At 41.8% G+C, this 21,654-nt stretch overlaps 1 protein-coding gene across 3 annotated transcripts in view; it reads left to right on the top strand.

Annotated features, from left to right (window-relative positions):
• GNAS (GNAS complex locus) overlaps positions 1 to 21,654 on the top strand; it is a 131,301-nt gene extending 109,647 nt beyond the window's left edge. For all 3 annotated transcript variants that reach the window (XM_066330918.1, XM_066330919.1, XM_066330920.1), the window contains exons 6-12: positions 14,863 to 14,917; positions 15,270 to 15,343; positions 15,761 to 15,819; positions 17,424 to 17,544; positions 18,553 to 18,683; positions 19,209 to 19,276; positions 20,157 to 21,654. In XM_066330918.1, coding sequence (XP_066187015.1) covers positions 14,863 to 14,917; positions 15,270 to 15,343; positions 15,761 to 15,819; positions 17,424 to 17,544; positions 18,553 to 18,683; positions 19,209 to 19,276; positions 20,157 to 20,303 — 655 coding nt within the window. In that variant the 3' untranslated portion in view covers positions 20,304 to 21,654. The remainder of the gene's footprint in view (positions 1 to 14,862; positions 14,918 to 15,269; positions 15,344 to 15,760; positions 15,820 to 17,423; positions 17,545 to 18,552; positions 18,684 to 19,208; positions 19,277 to 20,156) is intronic.

Genomic DNA, 21,654 nt, shown 5'->3' with positions numbered 1-21,654 from the left:
GGAATATCCATGTTTAAGCAACAGGTTTCTTAAGCTCTGAAGTGTTTCACATTTATTCCTGAGGTCCACACCACAGGGCATCATAATGGAGTAATGGTGGACATGCAGAAAGCTGGAACAGATTTTTCTCTGCAGAGTTAGATCTGTCTGTGTAAATGTATGGTAATTTCCCTGCATTTCTTAGAAACCAGTAATCACTGGATCAGACAGAAGGGGTCTGGTTGGAGGGGACCACTGAGGCCATCTAGTCCCACCTCCCTGCTCAAGCAGGGTCTCCTCAAGCACCCTTAAAAAATTTGCATTTTTTGACTGTGATGTTAGTCAAAGTTGGCTTTTTTCCCTTGGTATACCTTTTGACTATAACTCCACTGAATATCTGCAGTTGGTGCTGATCAAAATGAATGTAGGTAACAGGAGGAAGTCCTGCTGCAGAGCAGTGTGGGGCTTGTGGGGTTTTTTAAAGGCTTGATGTTTGGAGCCACAACTAAGAAAGTCAGTGACCCAAATGTAAATCATACAGGCCTTAAGGTTTTTTTTTTTCTTCCCCACTCTGTTATCTTTAGGCAAAGAAACCAAAACCCATAAGATGTGTTAGTAAAACAGGTCTCTCCAATGGAAGTGAGCTCATTCAAAGGAGGGAAATTTTCTCCCTTAATTAAAACGAAGGATACGCTTATCTGCAGAAGTACTCCAGCGATGTTCCCCTCAAAACCTGTATTTAGATGCAGTGTGTAATTCTGGCACGGTTTATTAGCATCTCAGATCTTTTTTAATTTTCTCATCTGCTTGTTGGCAGTCTGTTCCTTGGACTTCCTGTGTGTGTGCGTTCCTACAAAGCAGATAACTGCAGATTTACAAGCTGCAGCTAGACGTGGGTGGGATGGCGTGAGGGAAAAGTGCTGTTTGGAAAGCTCTGCACCTGTCACTAGTTTGGAGCATCACCATCCATGCAGGGCAAGCCAGTGTGTGCAAGATGCTGCAAAAATCTCTTAGGCAGCAGAAATGCAGAAGAAAAGCAGGAGCGGCTAAATTTAGTAGCCGCATAATATTAACTTCTGTGTAATGTACCCAGTTGGTGTGCTCAGACACCCCTTTTTTGTGGTGAATTAATAATTTGCTGAGGACAGGAAGTGGAGTTAAAGTGCTGCTGCGTGATAAAAGCTGTGTTTCACATATGGTTATGGTGTTTATAGACTGTGTATGTATAAATAGGAGCACCTGATAGGGGGTGGGTGATGTGGGAACACACCTCCCTTTCACCAGAACCCATGAGTGTTCTCTGCAGACTTTCTCCTGACCCATCTGATCTGAGTCTCTTGCACCTTGAAGCCTTTGCTGCTGTTCTTGGAGTAAACCATGATCCGGAAGCTCTAATTATAGTCATGCAGAACAAATGGAAATCCTGGAATTGTCTCCAGCACTCTGGAATCACATAGCTGCAGGTATCAGAGCGATAGGTGAGCCAGCCCAGGACTGTTCCCTGCAGCTGCCTCGTGCCTCTGCTTCCCAGCACAGCTTTCAATTACACACTTATTTCCACATCTGTGGCTACTGAGTTTTAGGCATACATTTGAACCCAGACTACAATCTGAAGGGTGCTGTTCTTCATTTAGTGCTTCTTTTGACATTATAAGAAGCTTGCTGGGTTTATGTCATTTTGCAAAATAACAGGCTTGGATATTGGGCAGCCAAAAGCCCCAGCTGGGACTTAACTAATGTTGATGTGGGAATAAGCACAATATTTGGGCAAGAGAAGTACTATCTTAGACCCCTTTTTGCCTTTCCCACTGCAGCAATTATACACATAGTTTTTAGTGTCTTTTTCGGTTCAGTTCTTCTCCTGAGACTGTTTAAATGTTTCTTTCATGTAGAAGAGGAAATTTGTAATCTGTTAATGAGTAGTTTAGGTTTAGGTTCCCATCCATTTGAGATGGAAACATGAGACACTGCCCTCTGCAGACAAAGAGATGGTGAAGATGTGCATGTCTTCTACTGGAATCGTGGTTTTTAGTCATCCAGTGGAATTGGGAGATTGTTTTTTTTAGTTCAGTGCATACCTTGGACTCTTCAGGTTGGCTTTTCCTTCCCTTGGATTCCCAGCTGCCTGGCTGTGATTGAGTGCATGAGGGTCAGGGGTCCACCCACTGGTGGTGCAAAAATGAGTTGTTATTCATAACTCTGTGATACTTTCTTTTCAGTGTAATAAACCAAAAAAGCATAAACCAGTATCACTGGCATTTCAGAATTAATGCCCAAGTTCTTCCCCACCTCTTGGTGTTTGTTTCATGTTCCCTGCACAGATGGAGCTTGCTGCACCATTTTGTACTTGCTTCATGATGAAATGGGCAGGATCTTTCTTCCTTTCTTTTTTTCTCCTCGCCCCCATCCCCAGAGGAAAGGTGGGACTGGAGTTAAGCTTTCCAGAGAACGTGGCAGGAATTTAAATTGGGCAGTTCTGTCCAGGGCAGCTCAGCGCAGAGGTTCTCTCCAGCCTTGGCCCAAGGGTGGTTTGTGGTCAGGGCTGTGGCACAGCCTGGGAGCACAGAGAGCTGTGTCACAGAGGGATGGGGCTGTGGGAGAAGATTCCCTGGCCTCTGTATGTCTGTCCCATCCTTGGCCTCTGTAAAGTCTGCCAACAAGGAGGCCAGGGAGGATGCTGAAGCGTCATGTGTCTCTGTCACCTCTGGTACCTCCTGAACTGTAATTCAGGAATCTGAATTCAGTCTGAATTCTTCTGAGTAAAAGGTTCCACCTCAAGGTAGAAATGTGCCTTCTGCTGCTGAGGGCTTTTGGGGTTGTAATGCTGAAATAATTATGTTCTGTGAATAATGCATTTGGTAATTGTTGAGGTAATTGCAACACTTTTATATAGGTAATAAATAGAGTCAATAAAGCTGGTTTAAAAGAAGTAATTCCACTTGAAACAGCCGAATGACTTCCTCGTTTTAGCATTACAAAACAAGCTGATTAGAGAATAAGGGATTTCAAGAGTTGTTCCAAAATTTCCCCAGCCCTCACTCCAGTCCTGTGTGGATTCCGTGTTTTACAGAACCTCAGTGCTGCTCTGGGAGTCAGGGACTGCCATGGAAAACCTCCCTGGGCCGAAACCGCCGGTGACTCTTGGCTGAGAGAGGAAACAGGCAGGGGTTGTGCCTTGTCAGGGATTTTACTTTTCCTGTGCACACTTCATTCTAAATTCCCTGTGACTCTGTGCGCTAAAAGAGCACAGCTTAGAAAAGTCCGTGTGAAAAAAACCACATTTTGCAAATGTTAGAATATGTTTTGTAAATACAAAGTCTGTCCTACTGTGTTTTACAGACATTTGAATGACTGGAGCTTTTAGTACTATTTTGAGGTCTTTTATAGCCAGCTGTGTCTTTCGAGAGGTGAGATTTAAAGTTCGTATTTTGGTAATGATTTAAATTCTGCTTCAGAGTGAGTTGAGTCAAGTTAGGTCAGTGGGGAAGAGAGAGGGGGAAGGGCCAAAATATTTTATTTAAAAGATTCTAAAATGGCTTGTCATGTCCCCTGTTAAATTAGGGCTGTTTGTGAGGCTTTGTAAAGCCACATTATTCTGCGAGGTGTCCATTTTAATTGCAGGCTTAAAAGCACTAAATACCCAAATGCAGTTTGTGGAAACACTGCACTGTATTGTTGTTGGCTGTGTATTGAGGTTGTCCAGGCACGTGAGTAAGCAAAGATGGAGGGTCTTTATTAGATTTTCCTTTTAAGTGCAGCAAAACACTCTGGCAAAAAGCAGAACCATGAAACTGCATGACTGAAACGTTTTTCACTGGGAATAAAAGAGGGCTGCATTATTCCAGAACCATGGGGACTCCTGTGAATGGCTGTTCCACAGAAGTAGTGTGGTCACCTTTATTATTTACCTTTGATTTTGGCTTCAAGCTTGATTTCTTGTTCCTTTTATCTGCCTGAGTGTAATGTGTGCCAGGGACAGACAAGCACTTAAACTTGACTTCTTCATTTTGTTTTATGGCAGAACACAGAACCAGGTATTTGCTTTTCACTGTAGCCAAAGATGAGTGTCCCTGCACTGCTCAGAATTCACATTATAAAATGCTGTTGCAGCTCTGTATCATTTTCAGCCTGGTTTAAAATGATATTTTTCAAATATGCCCGGTGTTAAATTTCACAATCAAACACATGTTTTCAAGAAAAAGAAAAAAAAATACTGACTGTACTATTACAACTCACTTCCAGATGAGAGGTGTGCTCTTTACAGATGGTTCCAACTCCAGGTGCCAGCTCTGCTTTGACAGAGGCCTGGAGTGGTTTTTGCTGAGTTGAAAGCAGAACATTTAAACAAGAAGGAGTGGGGGGAAGAAGCCACATTCCTCTGAGGAAAGCAGAAGTGGAAATGAGAGCTGCTCTGAGCTGTGGGACTGTCAGCCCCAGCAGGTATTGACAGGTACTCAGTCCTGGGGAGACACCCAGCCCCTGCCTGCAGCCTCACGGGACAGAAATGAACATTTCTGCAGCATCACAGTCACAATTACTGCCTTCTTGCCAGAGAGCCCAACTTCCTAAAGCACTGAACAGAAATCTCAGCTGGGCTGGTGCCGAAGCAGACAAGATTCCAGCCTTGGATTTATATCCTGCATCTAAATTACACAAACTATTTTCCTGAAGATCTTTGCACAAGGGTATTTAAACCGGGAGGTGAAGTCCTCCCTCACCACCCTGCTCAGAACCCAGCAGAGGTTTGTCTTCCCATTGTTTTGGGCCTGATTCCTTCCCTGAGCTATCACTGCTTCCTTAATTCCTGCGGAAACTCGGTCTCGGTTCAAAATTCCTTTGGTGTCACGTGAGGTCCTGTCAGCTCCACCTAGCCTTGTCCCTAAAATTCCAGTTACAAATGATGCTGCCCATTTTTCCAGCAGTAACTGGGGAAGTGCCTGGTTCTGTGTTCTCCCTGTTTAGGTTTAGGTTTAGGTTTAGAAGCCACACACAAGCTGAAAAAATGTGCAAACTGTGTGAACCTTTATTTTATCTGGTTCTGCAGATAGCTCTGTTTCTTCAGTTTAGGGAAACTAGTATGGAGTAGTAAACTTTTTAATTATTTTATCATCTGAATGCACTTTTATTAATATTTTAAATTGTTAACATAATTTTTTATTTATTAGTGATGTCATTAATTCTGTCATAATAATGCAGCTTTAAAATTATAGATACATGCTGGTCTTTATCAGCTCAAATCAATTCTGCTGATTTGATGGCACTGGAGGGAGCTACAGACCATGATGACAGGATTAATAAAAATACTTGGTTTAAACACCATGAAAGGATATCCCATTAGGTTCACCTGTTTTAATTGCTCAGAGCAGCCTACAGCAGGGGACTTACACCTATAACATGCATAAGTTGCTGCCATATTAAAAAATGACATCTGGCATTGAAGGAAGCTTTTATATCCTTATTTGAAATCAAATGTGGGGAATTTCAAAAAAATTCATATTCAGATTTCATTAAAAATTCTTCATTCTGCATTTGACTTTACTTAAATAGACTCCTTAGTCTAAGTTAGCAGCAAGTATTCTTAAAGCTAAGAAGATCCTTGTTGCACCTGATGGATTTAAATTAGATTAGATTGTGAAAAATCATTACATTTGAGGTTTCTCTCCAAGTTCAGTCCACACAGAGCACAGGAGGGGTGCAGTCAGTGGTGCAGGTTTTGGTTTCTTCTGCAGTATATAAGGTCTGTGACTTTAGCTTGCAATTCAAAAAGGTTTAAAACAGGAAAATCTCTGACCTGGTTAATAGATACTTTTCCACCTTCCAGAAAACAGAGCATGACAAAAACTGTATTAAAAATACGGATATTCAGGTGGAGCAGATGGGAGAGGAGTTCACCAGCAGCCACACTGGAGTTGTCACTAGTCCAGCTTTGTTTTTAGATAGTGAAGACCATGGAAACAATTTGTTGTTTTCTTACAATTAAGTATTAGACTTAAGCTTTTAATTCCCTGCGTAAAATTAAAAGTTGTGGTCTTTAGTGTGCCGAGCTTTTGCTGAAATAACTGGAAAAGATACCAAACTTGGTGGAGTATCTAGATTCTTTAAGATGACGATCTTTGAGAGTCACAGGAGGTCAAAATCTCTTCCAGCATCAAGAAAGACAGAAATGAGGATAAGTAAAAATGAAGGCAGGCAAGCAAAATCGCTTTAAAGTGTAGAAAAGAGAAAATATCTTGTATCTAAAGCAACAGATTTCATAGTGTCTTGCAAGAAACATGTTCATTAATTAGGCCCAAGTTTCTGGTGTACATGGCCCTCCAAAATTCAGGAGGAAACATCAGAGCAGCAGCGAGCAAAGCAGAGTTTTGTTCCATGAACACGTAATCGTTTCGCCTTTTCCCATGGTTTTTTGTCTCCTTTTGCAGCCTTGTTAGGAGAGGGGAAAAAAAAAAAAAAAAAAGTTACTAGGGATTGCGCCATGTTCCTCCCTGAGGCTTGTCCCAGGGATGGGGCTGTGGTGATCTCATCCACACCCATACCTTCCCCTTGTGTTCCCAGCCTGGAGCTGCTCCGCTCCTCTGGGCTGGGCTGGGGGGCTGCTCCAGAGCTGTTTAACATCCCCAGGCTCCTCTGGGCATGGTGGGGAGAGTGAAACACCTCCCTGCACCTTGCAGAGTGGGAGCAGCCCCCAGTGCTGGGTTTGGGGTCGTGCTGGTTCTCCTGGCAGAGGCTGTGCAGGGCAGCTCCATGAGAGGGCTGGGAGTGGGTACAGCATGCAGAATTTGGGGTGAGCAGAGCCCCTGGTTGGTGTAAAGGAGCACATATCCTCTATCAGGACGTCCTGTCAAGGCAAGGAGCTAATGGCAGACAGGAACTGGGGATGCCATGGAAGCCCTTCCAGGGAAGGACTGGAATATTGGCCAGGTTGGGATCATCCCTTGTAGTGTTTGCTGCTCCACAGCCCTGTCCCTCTCATCTTTTTCCCAGACAAAATGAGAAAGTTTGTCGCTTATGTGGGGCAGAAAGGGCTATCTTTTAGTGATGTATGAGTGGCTTTCTTATGGAAGAAGGAAGGGGAAAATCTTTTTTATATGATTTAAATCAAAACTTGCAGCTGGTGGTAGCCTCTTAGACTACCTTGGAGTATCTTTATAAAAACCAATAAATCCTTCCTTGCATGTTTTAAAGTACATTATCCAAAATCCTTCTGTGCAAGCTGCTGGTCCTGAGGTGTACATTGTTCAGATGGCAGGGGAGCAAACTGGATGTGGTGAAAGGCAGGGGGAGGAGAGGGAAGTTTACATACAGCTTGAAGCCTGGGTGGAAGTAACTCTACAATTTTTAGCAATGAAAATATCCATGTAGGGACCTCAAGGAATCCTGTGGGCTGCTGGTGCAGTTTGCGTGGAGCGTGTGCACGGTGCCTTTTTGGCAGACAGAAGATATTTTACTGTGGCTAAATGCTTATTATAGTTGCAGTTTCTTGATCACCATCTGTAGTCTCTATTGGTTTTTGATAGAGCAAAGGATTTTATATTTTGGGAGTGGCGTTCTCTGTGTTATATCATGCTGACTTACTCTACTTCCAGTGTCTGTGAAATAACAAAAGTCTCACAACTTCAGCCTGATTCCTGAGCTGCTGCTTTCCTGTGCTGGAGAAAATACTGAATCTCCTCATTATACAAATGGCTTCTGTTGGGTAATATTGACAAATACACTGAATAACATTTTTGACGTAACATTCTGTTCCCACACAGATAATTTGGATGTAATTGAATGGGTTGATCAAGAGTCTGTGCTAAAAATACGACATTTTCTCACCCACTAAGTGGAAGAAAACGCTCACTCCGGAGGCAGTTCTGTGGCACGGAGCTGTTGGGAGGTGGGATGGGATATTGCTGTCACTCTGGTTCTGTCCCAAAGGGACGATGCTGAGAGCAGCCCTGGCACAAGGATTTGGGAACCACGTCCCTCTCCATGCTCCTGGAGGTGTGGAGCAGCCTGAGAGTGATTTTAGCTGGAGCAGAGTGCTCCAGCCCCGGCAGGATCCCAGCCAGGATGGATGCCTGTCAGACCCGCAGGAGCACTCGGTGCACTTGAGCCAAAAACGTACAGAAATAGTTGTGGAGGGGGGGAAGATTTGAAGATCTCTTTTCTTCCCTTCTGTTTTTCCTTATTTTAATGGTCTCCTGGGCAAAAGGCTGCATTGTTACAGTTTCAAAAGCAGGGTGGTTGTGCTGCAGACGGGCGGGGAAAAGAAAGAAAAATAGACCTTAGAGAAGGGCTGGCTGTTTAGTATGCAATAAAGTGACTTTTATACCTCTCCCAATCTCCTATCAAATAAATCTCGTGCTAACAAGCAATCAAACCCGTTTCCCTGCCCTGCTCTGCACAGCCCCAGCCACATTGTACCTTTCCAGCCTTTGAAACTGCCTGTGCCTATTTTTATTTGTCAGGCCGGGGCTGGGCTGGCCCCATTCCAGATGTGTCTCACAAGATTTGGTGCTGATGAGCTATTTATAGCCCTGTGGTTCCATTGTCATGGCAACCGTGCTAGAGGCCAAGGCGGCTGGGAGCTATTTCTGGACTTGTGCTGTAATGTAAAACTGATTGGGAAAGTTAGTGCATCCTCTAAGCCAGACTAACTTTAGACAGGCAGAGAGAGGGGAGAGGGGGGGAAAAGGAGACAACTACAACTTCTTTAAATAGATTTTTCTCTTTCTCCTACCTTTTCCCCGTTTCCCTTTTGGAGCGCTGGCGGTTTTCGAAGGGCTTTGCTTTGCCTTGTGCTGGGTTTGTCTGAAATTCATTCATGCCTCCCGGCGGATTACGCTGCTTTAATTAGGCAGTTTGGGAAGCCGGGTGTGTAACCAGCCTCGTTTTTAGGGCAAGGTTTGAACTGCACCCAGACACAAAAACTAAAGGGGGCTTCGCTGGCACCTCCTGCTTTTCAGCAACAGTCGCAGTTTGTTGTACCCCATAGTTTTAAAATCTATTTTTTTTGCGTGTGCTTCATGTTCTCCATGCCATATAAGGAGCTGTAACCTTGATTACCACAAGATGATTCCAAATATATGGAGTCATACTTTTCAGCTTTCTCATTATTTGCTTCAAAATTAGACCCATGGTGCCCCTCCGCCTCCAAGTGGCTGGAATGCTCGAGGTTCTTTTGGAATTGCAGCTGGGGCCGCTCTCAAAATCACTTTTCTGGGATATGTATGCATTGATACCATCTATAATTAAATTCTGAGCTCGAGACTATCTGTAGACCTTTCTGTGCAACTTACAGTTTCAATAAGGGAATCCTAATAACCCTTCGACTTGAAACTGGAAATCAAAAAGTGTTTTCAGCTCCTTGGGAAAGTTTTCTGGAGAGTCGGATTTTGGTTCACTTCTGTTCACGTCTTAACGCTACATTTCGAGGTTCATTTCCAACATAAATCTGGTTTTCAATGGGATCCTTATGCCTGAGGACTGACACGGAGAATGTTGTTACAGGGACATCGTATATGAGAGGTTTTTAGGTGCAATGTAGTGATCTCCTCATTATACCAATAATGCTTGGTACAGTACAGTCCCTATGTGCCTGTCTCTGTAAAGGTTTTTTCTCTTTCCTAATTGTAAAGTTGTTAAAGTAATTACGAAAATTTTGGAATTTATTTTCTCTCTCCTTATCCAGTTTTGTTTAGCCTGAAAAAAAAAGAGCTGTGCCTTTCTGAGCATTTTTTATTTTCCAGTAACATTTGCGGCATGTTTTCAGCTACTACCTCAGCAGGAAAAGCTCCCCCTTTACACATAATAGAAAACACCAGTATATCTGTAAAAAAACAATCAAAATCTACTGATGTCTCAGCTTTGATTTTTTAACTTACATTTGAGGAAAAACCTGGCAAGTTTGGTTTCACATGCTGTCCATGTTTGCAGGACACTGTATATACCAGCAGATTGAATGTTTGCTTGTTTTATTTGCATCATCCCTGTGACTTTGCCTGCTGTTTTGCTCCTCTTGCAAAATAAACGAGCTGGAATCTTTATCACCAGTTTATGGAAAAAGATTCCCTCCTCTCCCCAGCCCTGCTTGCTTTGAGCAGCTGGAAGGGACAGAGTCAAGGGACACTCAATTCCTTCACACACAAATATCCTTTTAAAAGGGAGGTTTATATCTTTGTACTCATCCTCTGGCTCAGCATAGCTGAAGAAAATTTATCAAAGAGTTAACTGCAGAGCTTTTAGAAAGCTTTGCTGAATAACATAAAGGATTATGGCAAGGACTAAAAAGGCAGGAAAGCAGAAGTAAAGCATGGTCTCTTCTGAAAAATTAAAAAATGCATTCTTGTTTACAATAAACGCTGTTAATGTTGAGTTAAATTTCAGCTTCTAACTAATTTAAGTAGTACTTTGTAGTTCTGATTGTATGTAGATAAATAAAAATCCGCTGGGCATTTGCACAGTTTGGTCTTTAGGGTGATCAGTAAAAAACTACTGATTTCTTTCTGGTCACAGAAACCTGAACTGGAAAGACTGTTCTAGAGGTGATCAGGAGAAATGCCAGTGTAATTCTTAGTAACATCTTGATAATTCTTAGTAATATTTTGGTGGGTTCTTAGTAATATCTTGGTAGAAACACATGACTCAGTGGAAATGAAAAATCATTTCCACTAACTCAAGGGACTTGGGGCAATTAACTCCTGAGTGTGCCTCCCTTTAAAACAGGGTTAATGCCATGTGTGCATTGGGGGTGTGATGATGGAGGCAGGAAATGCAGCCTCAATTGAGGCAGGCAGGAGCTGGAGTCTGATTTACTGTCTGTAAAATACCTCGAGGCTTTCAGAGGCAAGAAACTTCGCAAATACAGGGTTTCATTGCTACTGGTGAGGCTTGTAGGTTATAAATAAATGTTGTCTGTAGTTGGGATTGAAATCTTGATTTCATGAAGTATCTTGCTGACACTGAAGATGAGATCTTATTGTGTCTTTTAAGAGAGACATTTTATATGCAAATTCAAGTTATGACTTGACCAGAAAAAAAAAAACCCCGATGGAAGTAAAGCTCTTCAAATATAGGTGTGTTGTCAGTTTGAAGACACCTTTCCAATGTTGTTCTAGGCTGAAAACGAAAGCTCTTCTTCACAAAGCTGGGGGAGAAAAAAAAATCCTGTCTGCCAACCATTTCATCAGATGACAGAGAGTAACATTTGAGTTGAAGTTTATAGAGAAGGCTGTCAGGAAATGCTGGAGGAAAGGCAGCCTGAGTTCCCCTCCCGTGCTGCCCCGGGCAGTGAAGCTGTGCTGGGTCTGGGGTGGAAGGTTTGTGTGTTACACACCTTTCCAGCAGGGAAAACAAACTGCAGCTCTTTGTCTGGCAGCAGCACTGTTCATTCAGGAAATTCCCTCCTCTTAGGGATAAAGCAGCCCTCTCTGGATGAAAAGAACTCCAGAATAACTCGGGTACTGGCATATATCTTCATCTGAAAATTGGGACATGGTTTTGACATAATAGGTTTTAGTTAAAACTTGGAAAGAATTGAGGATACATGTATGGCTTAATTACTTGGACCTGCTGGAGCTAAGGAAAGCCTCTGTGAGGATCTCTCTGTGAATCTGCCTCCTGAGCGCACCCTTAAAATTAAAGACACTTTATTTGTCACAAAGATCTGCTTGGAGCATTTCACATGTGGTTTTCCTTCCCTAAGCTAAAAAAAGGGACACAGAAATGCAGCTTTTTTTTTTTTTTTTTTTTTTTTCTTTTCAGATTGTTCTATTTTTTTTAATACCTTTCATTTTAATATCTCTGAGACACAACTGGTGCTGCCCTAGAGATGCTTCCTCAGTGTTGCTGACTACGAGTAACCTGAAGTCTTGTGAGGTTTTTTTGTTAATGTGTGTCAGAACAGTATCAACATTTTATATCACAGGCAAAAGAGCCTCTTACTACGTGACAGAATTTTGCAGAGCAGTAGCTGATCTGTTTTTTAGTCCATGTCCAGAACGTGGCCCAAAGTGAGAATTGGCAGCAATGCCGAATGAATTATTTGCTTTCTGGAAGACAGCTTTTCCATATAATCTCTGGGAAGATTTTACAGAACAAAAAAAAAAACCCACTGACTTTGTAACTTGGTTCAAGGCTTGCTCGCAGTATAAAATTTGGTTTTGTGGTTTGACAGTTTTATGTGAATTATTTCATCAAGGTCACTTCTGTTTCTCGCTGTAAGTTCACTGCTGACACAGTAGATGGTGGGCACGTCTCCAGTAGGCTTAGAACAATCTCTCACAGCAGTGAATTCGGCACACAAAGTAGTGCTCAAGTGGCCTCACTTATGTTTTGGGTAGAGCATAGCAAGAATTAAAAATAGAAATTAATGATGGTGAATTTGTGTTTATTTTGAACTGGGCTTTGTTCTCATCTGGCCGGATTATTAGTTTAATTTACTGGATAAATTGTTTGGTTTTGACTAACATTGACTGAGAAGTCTGTGAACACAGTGTATTGATCTTTGCTGAACTCTCGTGCTCCTGCTGTTGCTCCTTATTTTAGGTGTATCAGAGCGGATCAAATTTCTGCTCCCCTTTTCTCCTCACATGTATTTTTCCATTGACTAACCGAAAGAACAATCCCCTTTCTTTACACGTGAGCAAAAAATCAAACTGCTTTTTAATGCCCTCAGCCCTTTGTAAAGCTGCTGGGGCAGACTTTGATGAAAGGCACAGGGGGAAATCTTCACTGAGCGTATCACTGTGCCCCATTTTCCCTAAAATGCCCTGGAAGCAGGAGGGGTTTTCTGGGGACTGTCACACAGTGAAAGACTTCCTTCTCCAAGGAGCATTGTTAGGAGTATCAGATGTTGCTGAATGTTGAAGCTTGTTTTTTAGGCGGGGGGGAGAAGAAGAAATGTTTATTCCATTTGAAGTTGTTTTACCTGGCATGAGCGTTGCTGTTGGAATTCATCTCAAGTACAGTACTACTGCTCCTATGTGGCTGATTTTTCAAGGAAATCATAGGCCTAAAAATAGTCTGCATAAACAACAGTAAGAGGTTTGTACTTTCAGTTCCAGGTTTTAGTAATATCTTGTTGTTATTTTCTAATTTCCAGCTTCCAAAATCCATTAAGCTGATTAGCAGAGTGTTTAAAAATAAAACAAAAAAACCCCCCAAACCCAAAACAAAACCAAAAACCCACCTCTCGTGGAACCCAGAATAAAATGTTCTGCTTGGATAAATTCATACAGAAAGGCTGGGTGATTGCAGTAATCACCTTTGTATCTTGATGAACATGTTCTGTTCGGAACATTTTTTTCAAGCATCCTCCAACTTGTGAAATTGCCACGTGATTCTGAAACTGTGCTCTGAGGGGAGAGGATGGGGTGGAAACACTCGTGTTAGTTGGAACACACGGCTGCTGTACGTATTTAACATCCTCTGTGTACTGAACAGAGAGTTTTATTTCTTCCCTTTGGATTAAAAAAAAAAAAAAAAAGAAAAAAGAAAAGAAAAAAAATTACTTAACAGTTTGGAAGATATGAGAAAAAAAAATCCAGCTTGCAAATTGCAGAGCACAGTCTGTCACCACTTTATCCTTGTGTGTCTGTGGCCGTGTCACGCTCCATGATGGAGATTGATCTTTGCACTTTGTCTCACGTGGTTTTGTAGCGTGTTAACTTTAGATACATTTTAATTTGTTTAAAAGTCTATAATTCAGTCTAAACAAAAATTAATTTTCATGTGTCTCTGAAGCAAGATCTAGTTCCCAGTGAAAAGGGCATTGCAGTGAAGCAGTTGTCAAAATATTGGATTATTTTTTCCCCCTTTCCCTGCTCCTCATTAGGTGTTTTGGGAAGTCAGGGCTGAAAAGGGCTGAGACGTGTGGTGGCTTTACTGGGAGTTTTTTGGGGTTTTGATTTGTGAATCTGGCACAAGGCTCCCTTTTCCCTTGTTGAAGCTGTGACTGTTGTGAGTGCACATTAAAGGAGGCAGGGAGAACTCGCCTTTCCTTTGTGATTTCTGCTTCAGAGAGAAAACAATTCATGCAGAGGAATTTCAAAGGGAGCTCAAAGCCTATTGGTTTAAAGGCTGATTAATCATTAATGGTTGGGGTAAAGGCGCTGCTGAAGTGGAAGGGGCTGAGCAAAGGGGCACCTGGTGCTGGGCAGGGGGACTAGGGGCAAACACCATAAAATCTGCATCCTGAGCTGCAGGTTTGCCACCACAATAAAGCAGAATTAACTAAGTCCTTGAGATTCTTGCTCTTGGAGTTGAAGTGAAAGACAATTACGAGATTATAGTTAATTGGTAAAAAAAAAAAAAAAAATACTGCAGAGTGTCATCTGTAGGTAATGCCTAATGAATTTGAACAAAATACATCTCTTATTTAGCCAACTACTGCTGCTGCTCCTGAAGCACTGATAGAGCAGCTGACAGAAAAATCAGTGTCCCCTCTCACTTAACTGAGCTTGCACTGAAATTGGTTTAGAGCTTTCATTGATCTCAAGAACTACAGAGTTGATACGTTGTTTTAAAAATACTCATTTTACTTTCAGGGGCAGTACATGTGAGCAGTTTGCTTTACTGCTCCTGGTAGCAGGTTATTTGCCAGGATGTGTGTGAAGAAATGACCCAGATGGAAGCTGCAGTGTGTTTGTGGCAGAGGGAGCCTCGGGAGGGGCTGCAGGGACATTCCCAGCTGGGGGAATTCAGCTCCCAGCCCTCTGCCGGTGCTGCTGGGAAAGCTCATCCTGAGCACAGGAGCCCAAACCGAGCCATTTCTCTCTGTGGTTTTTTATTGTTTCGTGAGCCTGAGAGTGTTAATTGTGCCAAAGTTTACCTGGGAGCTGTCAGTTAAAAGTTTATCTGATTTGAGAGTGACAAGTTTCTCGTTTTTTCTTTCCCCAGTTTTCTAGACAAGATTGACATAGTCAAACAGAACGAGTACACCCCGTCTGACCAGGTGCGTGGAGCTTTGTGAGGAAATCACACAATTTATCTGCCCCTTTCATCTTCGGGGGTAATTCATTCATTTTCTAATGGCCATTTCAGATACTGCCACCCACTGTACGTATTGAGTACTCCAGTAAAAATGGCTTTGTCCTTTGGATTATTTTTATACATATAAAATGATGTACAAGGTTGCATCACTTAGGAGATTTCCATCGTACTTCTGTGACACTGAACACTCCAGTGCTGTTTGCTGGTGTTGCAGAACAGCAGGAAAAAAAAAAAAGGGGTTATTTCCATTGCTGGACATATGGAAATTCACCAAGTATCTGTGCTGAATCAGTGCATTTCCCTTTATGCTTTAGGATCTTCTCAGATGCAGAGTTTTGACATCAGGAATTTTTGAAACCAAGTTTCAGGTGGATAAAGTAAATTTTCAGTAAGTACCATTCCTTCTTTTTTATGTTTTTACATTTTTTTAATACAACACAAATACCAAGGTAAATTGGGAAGAGAACCTACCATATATTCATTGAGCCTACTGTATTTCTCAGGTGTCGGTGTTTAATAGAAAGGAAGTAATTTTTGATTTTTTAATTTAGTTGTCTGGCTTGAAAACGAAATGCAAATTGGTGTGCAATTTCTGCTTTATTTGAGATCACAAAGAACAAAATGTTTTAAATCTATTTTCTCTGCATGCATGTGTTCATGGACTGTTTACCTGTTCAGGTTCTTGTAACTTCTGTGACACAGAAGTCCTGAAGTTTCTTACCTTTTCTATTTGCATGCAGACACAAACAAAAAACTCAGTATAAAATGATTCTGACTGACTGGATTTGTGGTTTTTTTTTCTCAGTATGTTTGATGTTGGAGGGCAACGAGATGAACGCCGAAAATGGATCCAGTGTTTTAATGGTAGGATTAAGATTTCTGCTGGCTTTATAAAATTGCTCTCTGCAGAATTGTAGTGTCTAATCTTCATTTTCTCAACTGTGTGAAATCCATCCTCTTTCCACGTAGCTCAGTAAGGAGTTACCCAAGAGTCATGCAGGATTGAGTTTTTTCTTGACGTGTAAACTCCTCTAACTACGTAGAATATCTTCAAGGAGAATGTAGGTGGAGAGGAATTTGTGCTTGGGAACTTCAGCTTGTCCATTTTTTTGGCTCCCCTCTCTAATCAGGTATTTTTGGAGGTGGCTTTGTGCACTGTTTGCCAGCTGTGAGAGTTTAAATTCCAAGCCATGTCCTGTCCTCCACGTGCAGGTTGACATATGGATGTGCCTGTGCAAAATACAAAATTTAGGATAATTATCATATGCATAAAATGAGGTTATCACGTTTTTGTGTATGATTGCAGCCCCTTGGCTCTGTTGTGGTGCTTCTTTCTGAGTCAGCACTGACCCATTGCAGAATGGGGTTGTAGGGAGCATCTCTCTGGTTAGACACACTGGAGAGAGCTGGAGTCTCTTAGCACCAGTGTCCCCGTGAGCTGAGGTCAGGTTTAATTCCCACATGACTGAAATTAGGCAGTTCTGTGTCTGTCCTGAAGTGTGACAGGTACCTTCACTGCAGCTCTTTGCTTTACTCTGTATCTCTGTAGATGAGAAACCTTTCTCCACACGGGTTTTCTTAAACCCAGACTTGGTGAAAATATTTTCTCTTCTTTGTTGTTTGGGCAAAATAACAATGAAGGTACACAAAAAAATGCTCACCTTTTTGTAGGGAAGTTACAATGAGATCCTAGAGAATAAACAAAGCAGAATGCAACTTGAAATTCATGGTACATTGCTACAGTTCCTGTCACAGAATCACCTGGACACTGTGTATGTGCGTGGAAGGACTGTGCAATATTTTATTCCGTGCTATTAGTAACAGATTTGTTTGGGTTTTACCTTTGCTCCTTCCTCTTCCTGTTACCTCATGGTCTGACTCATCTGTTCTGCTGCTGAGGTGGATGAGCCTGGAAGTCAGTGTGAGGGGCTGGAGCAGCACAGACACAGGGATCTGGATCCTGGGAATGCCTCCCAGAGAAGGGATGGGGCTCTAAGCATAAAACACTCTGCAGAGGGACCAGAGCAATTAACCATGAATTCACTGTAGTCTGCTGTTGTTACTACTGCCCTTTGCACAAATCAAAAGTGCTGTTTGTCCTGAGGTTTTTCCCCCAGCACCTTCCTGTCCAAAAACTCGGAGTTCTTTCCAATTTTCTTGGCACGTTTTTAAATCTTTAAATTCTCCTCTTGGCTTCTTCAGGTTTTTTTTTTCTCTTGCTTCAGTTCCTTTCTTTCTGACATTTTCTGTCATTCCTGTCAGCTGCTGTTCTGGGGCCTGCCTTGCCTGTCTTCCATGGTTTCTTCACTTTCTTTTTGGATTCCTGGTACTTAAAAAGCTGTCAGCAGCAGCCTCCCAGCCTGTTCTCTGCAGGGAGCTGAAAGTCTGGCAGCTTCTTATTGAACTTCATGATTCCTGGATATTTCCTCTGACGTTTGGCATTAACTAAAGGCTATTTCTTGGTTTAGATGTGACTGCTATCATATTTGTGGTGGCGAGCAGTAGCTACAACATGGTGATACGAGAGGACAATCAGACCAACCGGCTGCAGGAAGCACTAAACCTCTTCAAGAGTATCTGGAACAACAGGTCTGTGAAAGGCTCTTATCAGTGGCATTACTGATCCTGTCTCACACTGCAGCCACCACTCGTGGGTGGGCCTGGCTGGGACAAAGTTCATTTTCTCCATAACAGCTCATGGAGTTGTGTGGTTTGGGTTTTGCCCCAAACAATGCTGATAACACACTGATGCTGCTGAGCAGTGTGTGCAGAGCACCAAGGCCCTCTGCTCCTCACTGTGTCCCTGCAGTGAATCCTCAGGGCTGGTGGGAGGGGACACAGCTGGGCAGATCCAAACCGTCCAGAGGCGTGTTCCATGCCACGTAACGTCGTGCTCTGCAGTGAGGGGAAAAGGGGATTTGGGGAGGTTACCCAGCTTGCTGGGTATTGGTCTGCCCACAGGAGGTGGTGAGTGATTGCCTTTGCATCACTTGTTTTGTCTTCTCCTTGCTTTTACTTCTCCTGCACTAATTAAACAGTCATCATTTATATTTCATCTCGACCCCCAGATTTTTTTGCTTTCATTCTTCCTTTCCTCCTCCTCCATCCCCCGAGGAGGAAGGTGAGTGAGGAGCTGTGTGGTGCTTGGCTGCCCACCAGGGTTAATTAACACATGGAGAGCTCTGTTATTCACATCTCCCAGCACAGTCTGGGCTGGTTCTTCAGTCATAGCCTTCCACCTTTAATGTTTATTGCACTCAGATCATTGAAAAGAGCTCTGCACAGCTACTAATTGCTGGTTGTCATATTGAGGCTAAAGTAATTAAAGTAGGGATGGAGCAGTGCTCTGGGATGTGGAAATGCTCCCCTGGGGTGGGTTTGGATTAACAGCACAAAGTGGGGAGCACCCAAACAGCCTCAGGGTGTGCACACCTTGAATTACACCCTTGGGATTCAGCTATAAAAGGAACCTTTCCAAATCATTCCAGTGTGTCATAGGATCTTGTCCCTAGACATTTTGTGTGACTTAGTTTATTTTAGGTTTCAGTGTGATCTGGGCTGTGCCTCCTCACAGTGTTTGGTTTCCATTTTCCACAGGTGGCTACGGACCATTTCAGTAATCCTTTTCCTGAATAAACAAGATTTGCTAGCAGAGAAAGTTTTGGCAGGGAAATCTAAAATTGAAGACTACTTTCCAGAATTTGCTCGCTACACTACACCAGATGATGGTAAGATTTTTAAGTTTGGTTTGCAGTTTATCATTTTCTTGTTAATCACATTTGTGATGGTTTTGATAGCTTCAGCTAAGACTTGAAAACTCTTAAGTAGATGTAATCATCAGTGTCTTTTTGCCAAATTGTAATGATGAATTTAAGGTATTAATAAGGAGAGATTCCTGCCTCTTAAACGTTTAATACGTTAATAATTTCATTAGGACAAAATCCTTTTAATTTGGTGTAGATCACAGTCTGACATTTTGTCACAAATGTGTCCTTGGGACTCGCCCTAATCCTGCCTGTGGTCATTTCTCTTACCTGCCAAATGCCTGCTAATTGTAATTGCCATTGTAATATTCCCTTGTTCTCCTGAAATCCTTCTGGTTTAAATAATGTTATGGTTTGTCTTGTCTCACAGTCAATTTGCCAAGTGTGTTTCTGTCATGTGTGAGCAGAAAACAGAACAAGTTGAGATTTTTAGATGCTATTACCAGAAAACACCTGTTTTAATAAGATACTTATTTTATTATTAATCAGCAACACCAGAGCCTGGTGAGGATCCCAGAGTTACAAGGGCCAAGTATTTTATTAGAGACGAGTTTCTTGTAAGTATTTCCTTTCTTTGGTTATTTCTTCCATGATTCTTCTCAAACCCAAGCTCTTGCTCACTTTCTTCTGCTGCAAAGTGCTGTCACTTCTAGTGTTGTTTATATTTAACATCCACATTGCATCAACCACTGTTATATTTATGAGCTTTACTGCTGTTTCTTACTCGCTTTTTGGATATTTGTTTGTACATATTTAAATAGTAAAAGAATTGGTGAGAATTAAGAAACCTCAAATAGAATGATGAGTGAAGTCCTGCTGTTATTAATGGGGCCAGATTTTTATTCCATGCATTTTCTCTAAAAATAGAGACTAAACAAAAAATGCCTCATTTGTCAGATATTAATGTTCTTTTCATATTGTCTTTCCCGTTACTGGTCAGCTGAAACTATAATGGATGTAGATTTTTTTTTTTTTTTTTTACAATTACTTGTAATGATGAGCCTGGAAATCAAATTGTGGACTCAATTTAAAACAGAGCAAAACAAAAAGTTAAAGGGAGGCTTTCTGTAAGTGTAAAGCAGGGATAAAATCTCTGTAGAGGGTGGCAAAATCCTACCTTTTTCATGGCCAAATGGACTAGGAGTTGTGTTGCTAAATCTGCCAAAGCTGCACATAAATAATGACATTTTTCTGAGTTCTCATTCCTCTCTCAAATACCCCATCCTGCAGTGACCACTGTGTAATTCTGATTATTTTGAATTTCATTGCAGATGAGAGAGTAAAAACTTTGTGGGCATTTTACCACTCAGTTGCACGTTTTGAAGACCCAGCTCACACGTGCACATGTCACCTTCATTCAGCTGAGCTTTGGGGACAGGTCGGGGTTCCCCCAGTGGGTTTTATTTTAACCCAGTGTCTCTCTCTTGCTTTGCACAGAGAATCAGCACAGCAAGTGGAGATGGAAGGCACTACTGCTACCCTCACTTCACGTGTGCTGTGGACACAGAGAACATCCGGAGGGTTTTCAATGACTGTCGGGACATTATTCAGCGCATGCACCTTCGCCAATACGAGTTGTTGTGATGGAGAGCACTTTTTTCTGTGTTTTGGACTCCTTATTCCTTATTAAAACAAAACAAAAAAAAAAAAGAAAGAAAACCACCCTTGCCCACATAGGGTGGAAGAGAACTGTTTAAAAATCTCCCATTGATTTGCACCCCTCAACTTTTTTCTCCTTGCTGGACAATAGCAGCACTTCTAAGCTTGCTTCTGTACCCCTCGGACAGTTTGAGATGGCCCCTAACACTTAAAAGGCCATTTCCATGAGGATTCCCTAACACTGTTATTAACAAAAAAGAGAGGAAAAACCCCAAACAAAACAAACAAACAAAGAAAAAAAAAATAAAACCTAATTAATTAAAAGCCCTGAATGTGGAGCACCTGAAAGAATTGGGGATGAAAAAATTAAAACGTTTGAAACAAAAATTGGGGGAGAGAAAACTTTAGGTAATTTAGCACTGCTGTGGGCATAATCCTATAACCCGTGATCTCCACTTTGTGTCACTCACTGCATCCGAGTAACGAAGGTGCCAAGTCACAGACCAAGTTTGAAGACAGACCCTTGAGTTTGGTTCTCTGACTGTAATGTGGCTTTGGGCGGAAATACTGACAATTCTCCAACAGACCTAGACAGTGCAAAAACCAACTGCTACCTTTCAGAAGGGTATTTTTAAAACCAGTCTTGGTGGTCTAAAGACAACCATGGACATTTATGAATTGAACTGCGTATGGCCTGTGATTGCAGAAAGAGTTAACCACACACTGTTTTCAGTTTGTCCACTGATGATCCCGTCTGCTCTAAAAATCATTATCTGGACTGTAGTCCTCACAGTCTTTCCCTTCTTTTTCTTCTTCCCTTCCCTCATTTTTTATTTTACTGCTGGATTATTATTCTTGTACAGACTGTAAAATGTATTATTTTGTACAACTTTATTGAAAATAACTTGTAGAAGATCTTTGTGCCTTGATTATGGCTGTACCTGTACAATGAGCTAAGATGTAAGTATGTTTGATTGCGCTGTACAGCTTTGTCAACCCTATCTGCAGCATTAGCTCAAGGTAGGGAAAATTTATCTGTAGTTTAGTTTTTCTGGTTTATAAAAGAAGGAAAAATACTGTTTAGTAAAAAAAAAAAAGGAAAAAAAAAAGAAAAAAAAAAAGAAAAAAGTACAAATTGTGCAAACTTAACCACTTTAAAAGTGAGGTCTTCAACAAGTGACCAGATGTTGCAGCATCGTGCTTTTTAATTTTTAGCTTTAATTCATTTAAATCTCTATCCAAATGCAAAACATGGCTTGTTTCTACATAAAACCAAATTTTGCTACAAATTATAAATGTTAGTCTTTGGTCATTCATAGTCCATTTTTTTTTTTCT

This window comes from Sylvia atricapilla, chromosome 16 (genome assembly GCF_009819655.1).
Source record: "Sylvia atricapilla isolate bSylAtr1 chromosome 16, bSylAtr1.pri, whole genome shotgun sequence".
NCBI classification, from domain to species: domain Eukaryota; kingdom Metazoa; phylum Chordata; class Aves; order Passeriformes; family Sylviidae; genus Sylvia; species Sylvia atricapilla.
Note: the sequence above shows the minus strand (reverse complement) of the source record. Positions and strands in the feature narration are given on the sequence as shown.